Here is an 18,856-nt window from a genome sequence, read left to right on the forward strand (position 1 = left end):
TTAAACAAGCTTCTTAGATATAAAGAAATCTCTGAGAGATTTGATTTGCCAGATTCCAATGGAGATGAGGATTAGTGTTTGTACAATAGCCCACCACAAAATATTGCTGTTAGTTTCTTCACTTGTCTTCCGAAATTTTTCTTCACGCTCCTGAAGAAAAATCAAAAAGCATAATTATTACCTTTTGGCATCTGTATGTTTCATGCTGCTATCTGGGTAACTAGACAGGCATCCCTCTTCTGCATGGTAGTGAACAAACACTTTTTTCATGTCGATAAGAATGAAAGTTTGTTCTTATCCATAAGGTGGATATCTTTACAAATCAAAACCGAGAAGCAGGCACACTGTATCTTGAAGCAGAAAGGCAAACAGAGCTTTCCCTTGTTCATAAAATATATATTGTGCTAAATATGTTCCACTAGTACAAGCTTAAGCCTTTTTAGGCTTACAGTCACTTTCATATTGCAGTCAAGAACCTTTTTGCAGCCAAATTTCTTTTTTTAGGTAACTAGTCGATATATTTCAAACACAGTCTGACTGCCTGCATATGTATAGAAAAGTGAAAACAACGGGTGTACACTTGTTTGAAGGAGGGCTTTATTTCTACCTGCATGGAGATATATAAATATAGGCTCAGTCATTTCCTCACCCACTCCAATAAAGTTTACGCACACAGGCCACCATGGAAACAACAGCTGGCAACATCACCAGCAACGGTACCTGCCACCTGCTCAGCTGCTCTTACTGACTCTGACCAAGAAAACTATATTTGGAAATTCCTGCTTTAAAATAACACCTGTTGCACCTAAAAGCATGAGTTCACAGGGATTAATTAGTTTTTATGTTACAGCTTAAAAATATTTTGCAAGGTAATGTAAGCCATATTGGTTAAATACCAATAGATTTTTATGAGTTAGTTAAAAATAACACTGCAATTAAATAATAAACCTCATAATACTTTATAAATCAATAAACCTATGTACAATATTTTTAACATTTCCATTAGGGAACATACATACTCTTTCATAATTTTGTTCTTTGGATATGTGATGAATTTGCTCAATTAGATGTTCTAGTCTAGAGTTAACTTCATTCACTTTGTCTTTAGCTTGAACAACAGATTCATCCAAAAAATGTTCTCCAACTCTAATGTCCAAATGGATACGCTGCGAACAGAAATAATATTCCATTACTGTGTCTTCTGTGTTTTCAAAATTCCTTAGAAAAAAAGAAACAATGGATAATTTCCATTTAAGCTCATTACAGGAAAATAGTTTTAATTGCTTATAGAAATCCTTCCTAAAATTAGAATCAGATGGGATATTTAAAGTGTTTCTTAATTTTATTTTTAAATTCATTATATAAATTTAGAATCTTGACTACTGTTAGGGCATTATTTTATGCTAGTATTGATTCAACCACCATGAAAATGTTTTCTGTTCTTTGTCCAAACTAGTTAAAAAAATGAGTACCATTAGGACTGCTCATTGTGTTTCACATTCCATCCTAACATTGCAGAAATGGCACTCTTCAGTAGTACTGCAGGAAGCTTTTTACTGATGCATTTCTATGTTTCCTCCACTAACAGTTAGGAGTATAAGACTGGAAGGAGACCAGTAGAATCATTATTTGCAGTTTATCATAGGTATTACAGCAGAACCATCCATAAGGTATCTTTTTTCTTTCTCCACACACGGTTTATCCGGTATGAAATACCTCCCAATAGCCTATAAGCTATTGTACGCTCTATAGCAACAATGCCCCAAAGCTGCCAAGCAACAGAGCCGTAGAAAGAAAAGGGAAGAATGCAACTTGCAATATTATGCAACTTATTTTGGCATGAATGAAAAATTTTACTAAAATTAATAGGAGAAAGTTCTCCTAGAAGCCAATTTGTACCTAAGAGAAAATAAAAAAGTTTTAGCCAAACAGATAATCTGCTGAAATCCTAGAGCTTGGTATTACCACAATAGAATTTGGTCTACTCAGACATCAACCACAAATGAAGGGCACATCTCCTTTCAGCTCTCTTAGAATTAGCTAACTGAACATCTGGACATCCATCTCACAACCTTATGGTAGCCTTTGTCCTTTAAATTATTGAACTTTGGTTTGAAGCAGTTCAGATCACCACCACTGCATCTGGTTCTTACAGAACACATAAAGATTTAACTTACCTAAAGAATGTTTTTCCTTTTGTGATCTTTATTCCTGCAGATATAATTATGAAGAGCAATATTTTCCTTTTTTATTTCTGTGTTCTTAAGCTAAACAAACCACCCTATTTAATATTAGTGCTATTAATGTTCTCCTTCCCTGCACCTGTTCACTTGTTTTAAATGGGATGACCAGAACTGTACATGGTGCATGCATCATGTAAAATGATATTAATACATCTCCACCTGTAGCAGATAAAAATCGCCTGGTGTATCCTCAGAATCGCATTCATGGTGTGAAGTTAACTATGACCAACCAATGCTTTATCCCCCTTACCCTCTCTAGTTGCCGAGTGCCACAATTTTTTTTATTATTAGAACCTAAGTGCTTTTGCAATGTGTATGATTAAATTTCCACTCATTTCCATAAACCAATCCATAAGAACACCTACTTATTCCAGTGTAATAGTCCCACTTCAGTATTGTTAAGTCTTCTTGCTTCTGTGTCATCTACATGTTCCCAAAGCATACATCTAGGATGAAATTTGGCCTACCTCACTTAACACATTTACGAGATTTTATATCTAGCTGGTTATCTAACTCTTTTGCAGTCAACTAGAAAAAAAAAAACACCTCTAGAGAGTAATTCTCACCTGTTCAACTATCGTTTGAGAAGTGGTATATAGATACAATTTTCAAAACAGTGTTTATGAAATTGTTTGCTGAAATAGATCAGAGCCATGATATCACCTCTGATGGCCTCTTTTTTTTTTTTCAAAATCTGTATTAAGACCAACTTTGTCGGTAGCAGACAATATCAAGTATGCTAATATATTCTTAATTTGAATATCTTTCAAGAATTAAAATGTTAAATTTTCTTTAGGAATTCAATCAAAGTTAGTGAAGACATGGAATATCTTTACGACAAGTGTTTGTGTTAGTCAATCTTACATATTTATCTTTTTGAACCAAATAGTTGTTCTGATTGATCAGAATCTTTCACATTCAAAGCACTGTACAAACATTAAATCACTCTATAGTTATTTGTCTTGCCTCTTTAATCTTGACTTCTTAAATATCAGAACAGTCTTTTTATCTCTTCATCTTCATAATTCTAGGTTTGTCTTCTTTAATCATTAAAATGTTGAATTATCTGCTAGAAGTTAGACCACCTTCTAATCTAATTTGTAATCTCTGCAGTTTGTAAACAATTGATACTATTACAACAAAGAATATTTAAGAAATATACCTACCAGTTTACTTCCTGCAAATGCCATAAATCTTGTTGAGTTAGACTGTAGGCAGATAACATGCTCCCCAGATAGATAGGATGTAAAAGAAAATGTTCCTTGTGGCCCATACAGTTTTGACAATAGTACCTGCAATTTAGATATTATATATGTTGGGTATGTACATTATAAATATCAATAAAACAATCAAAAAACAGTACTGTGAATTGGATGTAAAAAATAATCAGTTAACCTCCTGACAACATTAAATTTACCTGGATTTCAGAATAGATTTAGAGAAAAATAAACGATTTTAACTCACAGTGAACATTGAAATGCTATAGATTTCTGCAATGTACAAAAGCCAATGCTTTCTAAAGCATTTAAAGTTTGAAAACTAAGACTTTGTCTAGGCACAGAAATAAATTGTCCGTTGCTGAAAAAGCTCAGGACCTTATGGCAACGCAGGCAGTTGTTATGCATGATGGCTATATGCAGCCTCAAGGTAATCTTGACTTTTGCAGTTTAGTTTATCATCAGCCTTCCTTTCTGCCGCTCAAGTGAATTTTCATTTTTTTTAAACTTAATTTTTTTTAAAAATCTAACCTGTTTTCTCAGTTGTCACTTACTATTCTTAATGACACAGTTTCCCAAATCCAGTAGTAATGCAAAAATTGTCCACACACATCATTATCAAACATTGTCTTTTCTATTTATTTTGATAGAAATCACAAGGTGCTTATACCTTTCAGCACCAAAATACTGAACTAGCTGATAGACTTACTTTTCCCCCAAAAGTGTCTATTATTTTTATAGTGCTGCCTGTCAGTGCCAAAAGTCAACTCATAAATCCTACAGAACCATTTGTAAAGCATATTTACCTCAGCAGAAGGAGTTGTGACAGTCACAAACATTCCCAAACCGGGAGCAGATTCAAGAAAGTCTTGTTTATGTATATCCCAGCGTTGTACTTTGTAATTCCCTGAATAAAAACAGATAAAAATCTGTTAAATAAAACATAGCTTAATATTAAATATCTTTATTGCTTTTCCAGCAAAAATATAAAGATAAATTATTAACAATAAAACAATATATGTATTTCATGTGCTTATGATTAAAATTGCTTAGGGGGCACTTTGTAACAGTGTGAAATGCAATAAATTTTTACTACACTAGAAAATGTTCTAGAATGCTACAAAAATGGTTGATTAACAAGTAATGCTTTCTGATTACTCCTAATGCTCTGGCAAGATTAGCATACAGAAGGCATGCTGAGACCTCCAAAAGCATGTGTGCTGTATTCAAATTACATTTTTAGGATTGTCTTTCATATTTATCACATTATTTTTAAAAAAGGTGATTATATAATATTTTTTACTGTCCCCTTTCAATCTTACATTTACAGTCTTGTAGACGAACTTAAAGTGCTTGTGTTAGCCCAGGTGAAACGGAACTTTAGTACATCTTGAATTGCTTCTTTCCAGACCAGTGTTAATCAAAAAAGTAACTCTTGCATTCATATGGGTAAAAACATGTTACAGAAATTCTGGTATGAATGAGTAAATCAGCCAGAATGTATAGAAGCACACACTGAAGAAGCAGTTCCACTGCTGTAGAATTAGAAGACAGTCTTTTTATTTGTCTAGTCAGTTAAGCATTCTGCAAACCTGCCTTTCTTTGTGTGAGGGATACACATAATGTGTGAGGACATTATAACTAGCCCCTGCTGCGGGGAATTAGTTTCAGTGTGCCCTCTTTCTTATCACCAGGATTTTACCATATTTATCAATCACAGATTTTCCTGTTACATTACAAGCTATCTTCATTATTGCATAGGTTAGATCATTGTATAGCATTGACAGATACCTACCAATTACCAATGTGTCACTGGGAACATCTTCGATTATACATTTCTCTTCTCTTTCTCCACTGTGAAAATATAAAGCGAGTGAAAAAGAAATCCAAAAGTTCATAAAAAATCCTATTAATTGGCTTTTCATGGTTTTTATGTATCCCAGTTGTACTGCTTTTGGAGATAACTATTTACAAATGTACATAGTCCTGTGGTCGTTCCTTGTTTGCTGCTTATCAGTGTATTTTTGAGGGCAAAAAAAAACTGTGAGAAAAGGCAGCTGGTGGTTACACACTTATAAATAACTACAGTATGTTCTGCAGAATGAGATAACATGAAAAAGATAACTTGTAAAATCTTTCTTCTTTCCCAGCATCTAGATTAAAATTTTATTTTATACACATAGAAGAACACGAAACTGGAAAGAACCTCTCAGGTACTTGAGATCAGTTCCCTAGATTACTGTAAGCAACTGCATTGGTTATCTCTTTCCATAAACTGCTCAATTTTCAACTTAAATGAACTTGTTAACTTATTTATTCTGGGTGATTATTCCAGAGCTTCACTCCTCTTTTATTAAGAAAACTTGTACCTAAATCATTGGACATATGTATACACCTGTACAAAACCCATAGGGACCACATAAAAGGGCTGAAAGAAATATGAAGAAGAAAGTCAAAAGAACTTGGACAATAAAAGACTCTGAAACACTGATGAATATGATACAGCAGGAAAAAAAATAAAATTAACACTTTCTGAATAAGATTTTTTTAGATAAGAATGTCTTTCTCTTAGATACTGCCTAATAAATTCTCTAAAGAAAGTTATAGTGTAAATTAAATAATGATAGAGGGTTTTATTATTCCCCTTTGTACTAATATAGACCAAACAATCTATATGCCTGATGATGAACTCAGTTACTACTCAAGTGTTCCTTGTCCTATAAACTGAGATCACTGTATCTGGAAGGTTGGCCTCAATGGGAGAGGGTATGTGGTCGTTTTCCAGCATAGGACCCACCTATGGGATCATTTCCAGTAGGCAGGAACCACCTTTGAGCTCATTTTCCCCTTCAGAAGCTCACTACACTCCTGTTGTAAGACTGTAGTTTGATCACTGACTCTCTACAACCCTGCCATGTTCCTCAGCAACACCTGGCATCTGCAGATGAAATTGTTGTAATGTCCTTGAATGTGTCTTGAACCTCTTAGTTCACTTCAGAGTTCTGTCATGTTGACTTCAAGGTATGGGATATAAGCTACACACACATGCCATATAGGTGGTATGCAGTGCCATAGACAGGGAAACCACCATCTCCTTGCTGGAATTTTATCAGCATTTATTTTGCCTGAAAAGGCGGTAGTTGGATTTTATGTTTTGGTTTTATATAGCTATCAAAAGCTCAGCTGCATAAGTTGCATCCTTAACACTATACACCCACCGAAGGATCATGACTAGCCCTTTTCCCTTATTGTTCAACACCTCCTCTGAATTCTTCTTTCAATTTCCTCATAGAATGTCCCATTTGCATTTACTGTTATTTGGTGACACCTATTTATTAGTAAATAAAACTATGTTGCTCTTCCTATCCATTTCTGAGCAGCCCTTCTGAGAATCTCTTTAGCAGGAGATGCATTCTGCTAGCGCTGGTAGCCATAGAATTGGCTCCATCATAACACAAGAACATGTATTTTCCTAGTATCAAGGAAGATGGATGGACAGCAACTCATCCTCAATATCTGTAACCTAAATACCTAAAATTTCAGGATGGATTATTTCACATCTACTGGTCTATTGCCCTTCACTGCACCTGCTATCCATAAAGTTGTCTCAATAAAAAAATGTCTTTGTCTAACACGGACAGAGGCTCACAACCATCATAAGTTCAGTCCATTCCACAGCATGAAGTATCTTCACAGAAGTTCTAGCACAAGTATTCGTTCACCTCCAGCAAAATACAACATCCCTATACTGATAAAGAGATTGTCAAAGACGAGGAGCCTTGATTCCTTAAACATTACTTCTTTTTCTTTGACTCCATATGGTTAAGGATAAAGGGATACAAATTGCATCTCATGGCCATTGAATCCTTAGGAGTCTCAAAGGTGATATTAGGACTCCATTACTACTTTAGCATTTATCCATCAGAAATAATTTTAGATTATACAGAATCTCATCATATAATTAGATTCTTACTCCTCCACCACAGGGAGATCTTGACTGACATGCTCCTGCATAAATTCTCGTGCCATACTATACCTGCAAGAAGTATAGATTTGTCTGCAGACTGTGAGCTGCTTAAGCAATCATCCTTTTAGCTTTCCATTGACTAATGAAATTTCCAGAATTCCGTGTTCCAATGGTAGGACGCAAGATGTACAAGGGGACGCCACTTTATCCTTCACTTTGCCCAGACCAGTTGGGACAGACACATTACTTCTGTACTTTTGGCTAGCAAATGCTAACATAGTAGGGCTGCTGGACTTCAAACAAACAAAAATAAGTCAGCCTCCAGGTGATCAGGTTGTCATGCAGCATATTGAGAGCTTTTTTGTCTCAGGCATTCACGGTACCTGTAAATTACCACGGACACAACTTCTGCATACTACATCCCATTAAACAGGATTTGGCCAACTTCAGAACTGCTGTATCAAGTGTTAGATTTATTTTCTGAGCATGTTAAATATTGTCATGGAATAGTCTGAGTTACTTTATTATGTTGGATCATTCATAACAGATCAGATATTCCCAATGTATTTCAATTACCTGGGACTGGGAATATCATAGAATCATAAAATCATAGAACAGTTTGGGTTGGAAGGGACCTCTAAAGGTCATCTAGTCCAACCCCCTGCCGTGGGCAGGGACATCTTCAACTCGATCATGAAATGGACTTTTTTGCCTTCAATACCATCAAGTACTCTCAGATCTTTTGCTCACATTCCAGTTATGTCCTGATGGGGACCGTGCTCATTCACTGATCAGAAAAGCTGGCATGCTTTCCGTTCCATTCTAGAAGTAAGGCACACATTAGTTTCTATGACCATGCTTAGTTTAGGCAGTGTGGCTAGGATATTAGAGCTGTTTATCAATGAATCTAAGACTGTGTCTCCCAAAAAATGATCTTTAACAGCAGACCCTGTGCCATTTTGACAATTGCCTGCAACTCTTCATAGCAGGCTCGGTGGACGAGATTTGGTCAGTTAGAGTTGGCCCGCTTATACAGTACACTTATACAGTGTAGGGTTGGCCCTCTGACACAGCTTCTCCTCAGTTGTGGGAAGGCATATTTACTGAGCAAAATGCAACAGGGCCTCAAACTGCAGTTAGTAAGTTTGTTTCACACACACACACCCTGGGCATCCATCCCAGTCATTTTGGAGTATTTGGTAGAACAAAATGTCTGCCCTCTCCTTTAGTCCACCTAAGGCTCACACAACCAACATTTATGCTATGGTACCTGGGAGAGCTTTTCAGTTCGGTTCGGTTCAGTTCAGTTCAGTTCAGTTCATAGATCACATCAGTCCTTCCTGTATCCTGACTTATCTACAGAAGTACTCTCTTTTTTCCCTAGTCATTAACCACCAAGGTGCTGTACTGGATGTCTGCAGAGAAGCCACAGCCCATAGAAAAGCATAAATATATCCACAGCTTCAGCTGGCATTCCTACCTATTGGAGATAATAGGAAGAGCTTTCATACGTTCACAGCTAATTGTCCTTAAATTCCTTAAGGTACTGGACAAGTTGTTCTCAGTAATGAGGTTCCCTATTCCACTATAGGAATTGAATTTGGTGTTTGTGGTTTTTGTAGGACCACAGTTCAAGTCTATGGTGACTTTTTTTGCTACTTCACTTACCTTTAACCGTGTCTTCCATTCTGCAAGAATATCTGCCAAGACATCAAAGCTGATTTTTCCTACAAAACTTTATTGCTAAAAAAATTTTCTTTACAAATCCATTTCAAGTTTCCTCCCAAAGTGTTTTCTGAGATTAGTTTAACCCAGAAATTAATTTACCTACTTCATTCCCTAAATCTCATGTATTTAGGACCACAGCATCTTGGCTGCCAGCCATCTGTAACACTGGATGTAAGGGAAAAGGAAGGAAGAGTTTCTCTGTGTTTCTTCGCTGTCCAAAAATTTTTAAGACAAATCCAAGACTGCTGAAAGTAAAAGCTACAAAGGCCTCACCATATCCGCAGAGGGATCACATACCTCACTAATCCATTTAATAAAAATATGTTAGGAGAAATGTGCTACATCATTAGAATGTGCTTCACCATGCTTCACCAGAACTCACTGTATCCACAGTCTTGCCAAGAAATGTCTCCATCCCTGGTGTTTGCAAAGTGAATACCTGGAACTATATTTATGGCCAAACATTATACTGCCACAAGGGCATCCTTAAAGGATGCCATATTTACCAAGGTCTCCTGAAGTCACTGCTTACAAAAAAAAACATATCCAGGTAACTGACTGCATAGGAAACTTCTGCTTGAAGGAACCTGCAGTGAATATTCATGTATGTAAACACTCTCAAATAGAAAAGTTATTTATCAATAACTGGAGTTTCCTGAAAGTGTTGGCCTTTTACATATTCCCTTCCCTTTCTACTCCACCTCCCCCTCTCATCCCTTTTCCTTCAGTGTCCTTTGGGAAACTTTTGGCTTCAGGAGTTTGAGTAAACACTGGGACTGCTCCACTATCAAATCATAACTTGCAGGACTGAAATCCTAGATTTGGGTTATGTATACAATTGCAGATGCAGATACTCTTCTACTGGACCTAGCCTTTCAGTTGTTCTGGACATGTGAAGAAGTAAAACCCTAGTGTCTAGAGAACTTCCAGGAAGGTTCCTCCAAGGATACCTTGTGGTTTGTGGGTTTGTTTTCCCTAAATCATAATTTTGACTTGCATCTGATTTCTGCCCAAGACCTTTATTGAGTTTAGTCTATCACTAGTTGATCAATCAATTTGAAATTAGTTCCTGTCCTCAGAGAATATTTAAATATATGCTTCAATATACGTTTAGTTTTCTAAGATGGTGATAACTGTGTAACTATATAGTAAATAAGTTTAGCAGAAAAAAAAGCATAGAATAATAAAAATTAATACAAAAAGAAGAAAGAAAAAAATTGAAAGGCAGAGAAATTAACTAAACACAAAATATGAAAATGATAGTGTAATAACACCATTTCCATTATAGAATGGAAACAGGGGAACCTGAAAAAAAATAGGTATAATAAAAAGAGTAAGTGAAACGATTTTGAAAAACAGGCAACTGTGGGAATCTGAAGAATGTAAGATGTAGAAATTCCTATACTTAACCCTAACAACTGTGTGTTTATCAGCATTTGCAGTACCAACTTAGTCTAGGCTGATAGTTTCAACTTTCTTTGGGTCTTTGCAAGATTCATCTCCTGGAAAAAAATATTGAGAACATTTTAAATGTTTCAACCCTACAGAGAATACAGTGTGCTCCTTTAAGTACATAATAAATTTTCCAATATTTGGCATATTCCAAAAAGAACCTACTCAAATCAACATCTCCTGTTCAATATCTGTGCTGTATATTTGTAAAATCGCAGTGTCCTGTAAAAGCTTTGTGGGCTGACTGTAAACATATTCTATTGGAAAGTGTTATTCCAAAATCCTTTTCCAGGTTTGTAACCACAAGTCTTTACAAGCCATATGTTACATTCGTTTTGTAACGGTTATTTGAGCATTAAAACTTGCAGTCAGGAAGAGTTTCTGACATACTGTGTTTTGTTATATCTGTGCATACCTCAATTTTAGATAATATTAAAACATTGGCAAGTTTTCTCTGTAAAAAGGTTACGATGACACAAATAGCAACAAACGCATTTAATAAACATGGACATATTTACTGCATATATAAAGACAATGATATAATTTATGTTATGGTCAACAGTGTTAACTTTGAGATAGTTGTCTCATGAGGGACACACACCAACAATCAGTCAGTTTTTAAATCTCAGCTAACGCTTTTAATTAAGTTCAGAGATTTTCTACTAGTATCCACACTTCTGATTTTTCCTAGTAATTTTGTTGGCCGAGTGTCCTCATGACAGATATTCTTCTCACTTTTGAGAAAAACAGAAAAGGAAAGACATTTTCATGTATTTATAAGTCTCAAGACAAGTTTACTCAGTTATGTTATTGTCTTAACCACACTGCAAACATCTGGTCACTCTGATTTATGTAAGTAGTTTCTGAAGAAACGCATGTTAGACATGTTTAGAAAGACAACAAAAATGCCAATAAATTATAAAAACATAATTTAGAGAAAGAATTAATTTCTAGGTATAAATAGCTGTAGATCAACAAATTACAGTATTTAAGAACGTTATTAGTTTAGATTTTGTAATTGAAAGATTTTTACGTGTGAAGTATAATCTTTCCAAATATCTTCTTTTCTGCCACTAGAGGGTACTCCAAGAACTTACAGTGTATTTATGGCAAGGATTTATCTGGGGGTTTTTGGTCTGTAAATGATGAAGTACTGTTGTCATACTAAACCTTAGGAGTTTAATCCCCCCAAAATCTTGATATTAAACAACTTTCAAAACCAGTCTGATATACCTTTTCAGCAAAATAGTGCAGCTTACCCAAATGATAAGGAACATTGACTGACATGTAGTTTAGATTTAGTTAAACTTATCCTACTTTTAAATTATCTAATTTATTATCTTTTCTTTATTTCAGACACAATTCTCTGGTTCACATCTTGTTTCTTCATCCAGATTTGGACAAGGCATTCCATTATTGGCAGGCTGAAGAAGTACAAAACGAGTTCTGATCTTGGTCCCTGTCTTTCTGCAAAGACCTCTACAGAGACCCCAGGAAGACCATTGTGAAACCTCACAGTCCAGTGGTGTTTCTGCAATATACACCAAAAAGAAAGGTAACTTTACATAAATTTGTGCTTAAGGCAAACACATAGCTGGCAAAGCATTAAGGAATGATGATCAAATAGCGTCCTTAAAATAAAAATCCATAAAATCCATATGCTGTCTCATAAATTAAAATATTTGGTTTCAGCTCCTAAGCTCATTGACATTGGTATTATTATTATCATTATTATTGCAGTCTAGAGACTGAGGTACTATATCAGTAGTGCAGCATATTATTTATTGAATTGGAAGTATAGAATTCCTGTCAAATAAAACTACGCTTAAAATAATTGCATTCAAAAGATTGCATTAAAAAACATTTACTGTCAATTTTATAACTCATTTGCCTTTGCATGGCTTACTAAAAACACCAGGATTAAAACCAGCTTTTCTCTGGTTTATTTAGGTACACTTATATTTCTTTGCAGATAGATATTGTTTCTATAGTTGTTCATATCAAATTCCATTTAACTTTTGATCCAATTTTCTTCAGAAATAAAGAAAAGTCCCATTTTTTATCATTAAATCATCTTGCTATTGTTTGGTATGTACGCTACAGTTCTCTTTGCCAATAAATATATTCTGTCACTAGAAGCTTTTTAATACTAAAAGGGTTTTCAATATAGTTTTAATTTACTGCAAGAAAAGAAGTCAAACTCTAAAATACTTTTCATAATGTATACTTCCATTGAAAATATCTCTCATAAAAATATAGGTGATTATTCCTTAGCAGGTTAAATAAAAATATTGCTTGTCACAGGAAATTGCATCACAATTGTGTATTACAGCATTTGTGGGTAAAATAGGTGTGCACAAAACCAGTTATAAATGCTGTACTAAATGTGTGACCTCTGGTATAAATTTCTGGTATTACAGTGGAACTCACCACTTCTGTTGTGATCACTCATTCCCATGTTTCTAGTCAGAATGAGGGACACAGTTTGGTAATTAAATCTGTCCTTTTGATTCTGGAATATGTTTTGAACAGACTGATTTACTGATTAATATACAATAAAGTGGGGATATATGATTAAAAATTATTTTTTAAATACCATACTTTAAATGCATTATTTTAAATTTATATCCTAAAGAAGGCCAAATCTTCCTTTCAAATGTCGTGGGAAAGGCATATGACTGAAAATGGGATATGTAGCACTCACTTTGCATATGTCTTGTTTATTAATAGAAATACATTAAAACACTATAAATTGATAGAGAAAAGCATTTGTGAAAGTATAAATCATGCATTATTAGCTGTGTAGGGAATAAGCTTTATTTTAGTGATTGTGAGGTGATTTTAGCACAGAGCTAGAGGCATACAATCTTCAGACTTACTCTGGAGAAGCTCTTCTTGGAACATAGCAGCTATTCTAGGAATACATTAGGGATTTAGCCTATTGCTGTCTCTAAAATAGTATTTAGGATGTCAGTCTTCTTATTCTTAACCCTTCCTCTTACACTTTGTAAAAATCCAGTAGAAAAGTATAAAGATAAAATCTTGGTGGACACTGTCCAATGGCTATCTTTCCCTTAGAGCAAATAAAGTATTTGTTAATTTGGAGATTTGAAAATTACCCTTAAATTGACTTGACTCAGTAGTTTGTATGTCTTCCTACCTAAACAAGGTTATTAGCTAATATTTTTAAGAAAACAAAAATGAGAAAGAACATTATTTTTTGTATGTTTTTATCACAAATATGTCCAAATCAATTGAATTATATCAATTCTTATTGCACATAACTTTCAAGCCCTCTGACCCGGAAAGAGACAAGGATAGTTCTTTTGCTCCATTGCCATGTAAAAACTTAAGGATGAGTATTTACTTCAAAGTTGCAAAGAATTTGGGAACTCTGATTCTGGTCAAATGTTATTTATTTCTCATAAAATTCACTGATCTATGCTGATTGCTAAGGCTTGAGAAACCCTCACTGTGGATATAACTCAAACCTTTGAACCATAGCTCAAATATGAAATCCCTTCCTTATTCTTTCAGGGATTCTCTTTTATGTCAACTGGCTTGTTTTATTTCCTATGTGTGAGTTTGGAACCTATTCCTATGCAGATAGGAGAATATTCTGCCTAATCACCTATTTCATCCACATCACTGGCCAGATATTTTCTGAATGAATGGGAATAACAGAATCGAGCATGTCAAAGTACTAATCACTTACCTGAGACAGAGTCTATTATTTCATTGCTTTTAGCTGGAACACTAAGATAAGGTGCAGGAAGACCCAGATGGTTTTTCTTTAATTTCACCATTGTTACTTGAGCAATAGGTGGCAAATTTTTGAGTTTGGGATAATAAAATGAATTTGCTGGGTGACTTGGAGAGGAACAAGTGATCTGTGAAATAAAAAGGGGAATCTTAAAGAAACTACATCATATTAGTAAGAAGATAACTGTAAAATCACGTTTACACATCATGCTAATACTTTTCAGCAAGTAAAATGCATATAACCAGTTTCTATGAACCTCAGTTCACACAACTACTGCTGGTAATCCTAGAATTTTTATGCATAATGCTTTGAGACTGGGCACAATGAATTGTGCCAACCTTTGGATAGAGGACTGCGGTGGGAGGTACTGAAAACAGTAATGTATGGAATGGTTTGATGGGACGAAGTGGATGTTACTACAAGGGAGAATACAAGAGTATTAAATAATAATATTAGGTATGCTACAGCAGCTGTCGTACGGATATAGGAGGCCAAATGTATTGTTTTCCAGCTTCTCTGTTCCTTTTCTCATTACTCATTAGCACAGCATTTGGCTCTAGAAAAACTGACCTTAAAGAAAGGACTGACTGAATGCTTACAGTATTCAAAACACTTGAATCAAAATGCTCTGTTCCCCAGCACCCTTAAATGACAAAAGCAAAGTATGAGGCATGTAGAGTATCGAGCGAGCAAAGGAGATTGAAAGGGGGGTCACCGCAATAGCAATGGAGAAGTTCTCCTCTGCTTTCCCTTAGCTCCTTTCCCTCAAATGTAACAGTTTCAGGTTTCAGCAATGCTTTTAAGTGAAAACTCCTCCCCACAGCAGTATTCACTACTAAGAATTTTCCTGTTTAGGTACATATTTAGTAATGCTAGGACTTTTTTGAATATTTTTATTTTCCTGGTGTTTTAAGAATTGTTAAAAATAATCTAAAAATAGCTTTTACAGAAAATACTTTAAATGTAGAGGCAAGTTTTCATGAACCATCTGCATTTACCTGATAAATTTGAAAGATACGGGAAATAAACAAAAGCAGTAACATTATCAGCTATGTAATAAATCCATATATAGAGAGCATCAGCAGCCTCAAATACTGAAATCAGTTTCACGAGAGTCTATTGTCTACTCATAGAATAGTTATCTTTTAAAGGGAGGACTCATACATACATACATACATATAGGTATGAAGTGCTAAACTATGTGTATACACCTACCTCTGTAACTGTGTCCTGTGGAATAGTGGCAAAGTTTGGGGAGGAAAATGTGAAACCACTGTCAGTTCCAGCATCATATGGAAATAGGTCTACTGATACTTCTTCCATCCAGTGGTCGTCTTCACAGAGATTTAGGCTGTCAATACCCACAAACCAGTCGGGGCTTGGAACAATTCGTACAACAAATGAAACCTAATGAAACAATATGATCCATCAGGATTGCATCACTTATTTTGAAATGCTCCAGTCCTGCTCATAGTAATTTTAACTTAAAATTTTTGAAAGAAATGTCATTATGCTCTTCTACTTTATAGAACCTGTACAGTGCTCCCTGCAATGTGACATGCTTTTTAGTAACTCTTTGCATTATATTGTTCCTACAAGTGAGAACTCAAATATTTAATTTTGAGTGCTAGTGACATAAAATAAACTTTTAAAATTAATATGTACATTTACTTACTAAGGGATGTCTTGAATGCACTTCTAATTCAGTGGAGGTTTGTCCTGTACCACTGGAAATGGCAGGAGCAGAGAAGATTCCATGTACACTCTGAATTTTCTCTCCAGCTTCTTCTATTTCTTTCATTAATACCCATGCTTCACCCTTTTCAGCAAAATCACGTACACCATTGCTGGCATATTCATTTTTTTTCCACATGCTGTAGTCAGAACTATGAGTAACACCTATTTGAGTGAATACATGGCATGACATAAAAGTCTGGTTTAGATTGTCCCTATTTCTTCAATTTCTCTGTTTTATTTCTGAGGTTAAAAAAATTGTGTATGAAAATGAGTGAACACTAAAACATTTGGCTTATCACTGTTTATTTCAGCTGCAGCCAATTGAAAACAGAAGTCAATTGAAAACAGTTGTAGACTTTTTAAAGCATTGTAGATACTCCAATTTCTGCATTTCATTCTTAATAACTTTGGCTATTTTTTTCCTTTTTCATTAGTTATCTTAAAAGTGACTACTAAGAAGAAAAGGATTACAGCGGTCAAGAGATTTATCTGTTCTTAAAACTGTACATACTTCACTTACCTAGCATTGATGACCATTGTGCTGGGGGCCTGTAAAGTGGATACTGCTTAGGGAAAGCAGTCTGACTCCATTTCCCTGTGAAGATTATGCTGTACTTAGCAAGTTCTTCTGCTGTGCAAATAGAATCATCACCCACAGGCAAGCTGCTGGCATAACCAAGTATTGTTACAAGTAATGTCCAGATAACTTTACAGGAGCGGTAGACAAACATCAGGTTTTCCATTGCCTTCCACACAAAAAGAAAAAAATATGTTAGCCATATTAGTCACTCTAAACTCAAAATTGAATAACAGTTACCTAATAAAATGTAACGTACCGTAAGTTATAACCAAAAAGAAAGCATATATCCGAAACACTAAAAATTGTTGTGCTTCTAAAAACATTATTATAATGCTTTTGGTTTTGATATTTCCATGCTATATGCTACAAATCTGTAACTCTACCTGGGACAAGTATTTCTAATGAAAATAAAAATATCTTAACCTTGTCCATAGTACTACCTTTGAGAAAAATCTGTTTCTGATTTTCTTTTGAAATCTTACTAGAGTCACATCTTGAATTAATTAGAGTAGCAACTGTTTCTGTGGAAAACATTAGTGGTATATTTATTCTTCTAAAGATTAAATTGCAGGTTACTTTGCCAAAAGAAATGATTTATTTTAAATTTGTGTTCTACAAAGGCATTTTTATGGCATAACATTTAAAGTCAAATACATTTCATATTTATATAAATTACTTTGCTGTCATAACTTGTGCATTAAAAAATACATTGTAATTGCTTCAGATTGTTTAAGCTACACAGTTGTTAAAAACCAATATTTTTTAAAAGTTGCTGTCATAGGTTGTGCAAATTTTGTTTTTAAATTAATATGGTAATTGCATCAGGCTGTTGAACTCCAGCAATTGTTTAAAATAACAGCCTTAAAAACTTATTTTTAAATGTTTTTGTCCTTTGAGAAAACTATACAAATATAACTAAAATGCTAATAAGATATTAATTTGTAAAAAGAGCTGTGAATACTCACTAAATATTTCCTCTGGAGCACTGGTAGGGGGAGAGCACCTGCTTTTGCTGGCAGCTGAGTTGGTCTGCAAGAGAAGACAGTAGGAGTCTTGCTATTTATGCCTGAAGAGGGTCCCTTTGGTCCAACAATTATTGTAATCTTTAGACTTTCCAGGTTTGTAAAAAGCATGCCATCTTCTTGTTTGCAATCTTTTTGGATGGACTATGACAGGTTTCCTGTCTGTCAACTGGTTCAGGTTCCTATCAGAAGACTGTGATGCCGAATAGACGAAATGCTTTAAAAAAATACCTTGGATTCTTAGCAACAGTTCGAGTTTTCTGGTGCCTTTACAGTTCTCTGCTCTTATTAATGCCTCCAAGCTATACAAATGAACTGATTCCAACACTGAAATAGTTCTAGTGAATACACTTTAAATGAGAAACATGTTTTCTTGTAAGTTTTATTGTCTGACAGATGCTCCTTCCAAACATTTACAGAGAGCTTGCTCACTCTCACACACCATATGTATGTGTTCAAATAAAAGGGGTGAGGCAGCTAAAAAAGTCAAGAGGAAAAAAAAGTTACATTTCATAATTGCACATACTCACACAGACTGCCTCCTGCAAATATGAATTAATTTAAAGTAGTACAGTGTATATTTTTGTGTTCTACAGTACCGTGTGCTGGATGATGAAAGGGCTCTGTAACATTGTGGTTTCTTTGGAAAGAGTGGTTTTGGGAAGCTCTGAGATTTTTCTTAGCTGTCTTCAGAGTAAAAACCCCAAGTAAAAATCTTATTATTACAGTTAAATCATACATCTTCTGTAGCACAGTACATATATTTACATCACTAAAATTATTTAAATTGTCTATGAAAAATTATGCATCATACAGTGACTCAATTAAGAGATAATGTTTAATATTTATTTTAAATTCTTTTCCCCACCACTTTTCAAATAAGGGAAAACAAGGGCTTTGCGCTATGCCTATAAGGTTAACAAATGCTATTGTGGCTGATCAGAAAGGAAGTTAAGTTCAAAAGTTTACAGCGAACCATGAAGAAAGTCTTTCATAGAGTCTTCTTTTCAAATTGTGAGGAATGTCACTTAAGTACTTCCACAGATCTCTAATATGATGGTACAGCACATGGAAAAAAAAAAACAGTTATTTTTCAGATGAAACTCCCAGGCCATCATAGGTATATAGCTTAAGTGACACACTATTG

At 34.8% G+C, this 18,856-nt stretch overlaps 2 protein-coding genes across 2 annotated transcripts; both read right to left on the minus strand.

Moving 5' to 3' along the window:
• On the minus strand, nt 1-5,573 carry LOC143160008 (transmembrane emp24 domain-containing protein 11-like). Its single transcript, XM_076337566.1, is given in 6 exon segments — nt 1-150; nt 1,020-1,166; nt 3,410-3,535; nt 4,267-4,367; nt 5,256-5,441; nt 5,444-5,573. Coding segments are annotated over 6 exon segments (840 nt in total).
• A 5,516-nt stretch (nt 5,574-11,089) lies between these two features.
• SPON2 (spondin 2) lies at nt 11,090-17,855 on the minus strand. The gene is made up of 6 exons (XM_076335746.1): nt 17,653-17,855; nt 16,628-16,853; nt 16,046-16,269; nt 15,586-15,777; nt 14,323-14,497; nt 11,090-12,138 (listed from the first exon to the last, which is right to left on the minus strand). The coding sequence occupies exons 1-6, from the start codon at nt 17,818-17,820 to the stop codon at nt 11,960-11,962; spliced, it is 1,164 nt and encodes a 387-aa protein (XP_076191861.1). The 5' UTR covers nt 17,821-17,855; the 3' UTR covers nt 11,090-11,959.
• Between the last annotated feature and the right edge of the window lie 1,001 nt (nt 17,856-18,856).

This window comes from Aptenodytes patagonicus, chromosome 4, assembly GCF_965638725.1.
Source record: "Aptenodytes patagonicus chromosome 4, bAptPat1.pri.cur, whole genome shotgun sequence".
Classification (NCBI taxonomy): Eukaryota; Metazoa; Chordata; class Aves; order Sphenisciformes; family Spheniscidae; genus Aptenodytes; species Aptenodytes patagonicus.

Excerpts from the sequence above, each read along its gene's own strand:
- SPON2 (XM_076335746.1), bottom strand. The coding sequence starts at position 17,820 with ATGCTTTTTACAAACCTGGAAAGTCTAAAGATTACAATAATTGTTGGA. Across the intron at positions 16,854-17,652 it reads TGCTCCAGAGGAAATATTTA|GCAATGGAAAACCTGATGTT; the intron begins GTGAGTATTCAC and ends TTTGTGTGGAAG. Across the intron at positions 14,498-15,585 it reads CACAGGACACAGTTACAGAG|ATCACTTGTTCCTCTCCAAG; the intron begins GTAGGTGTATAC and ends TTTATTTCACAG.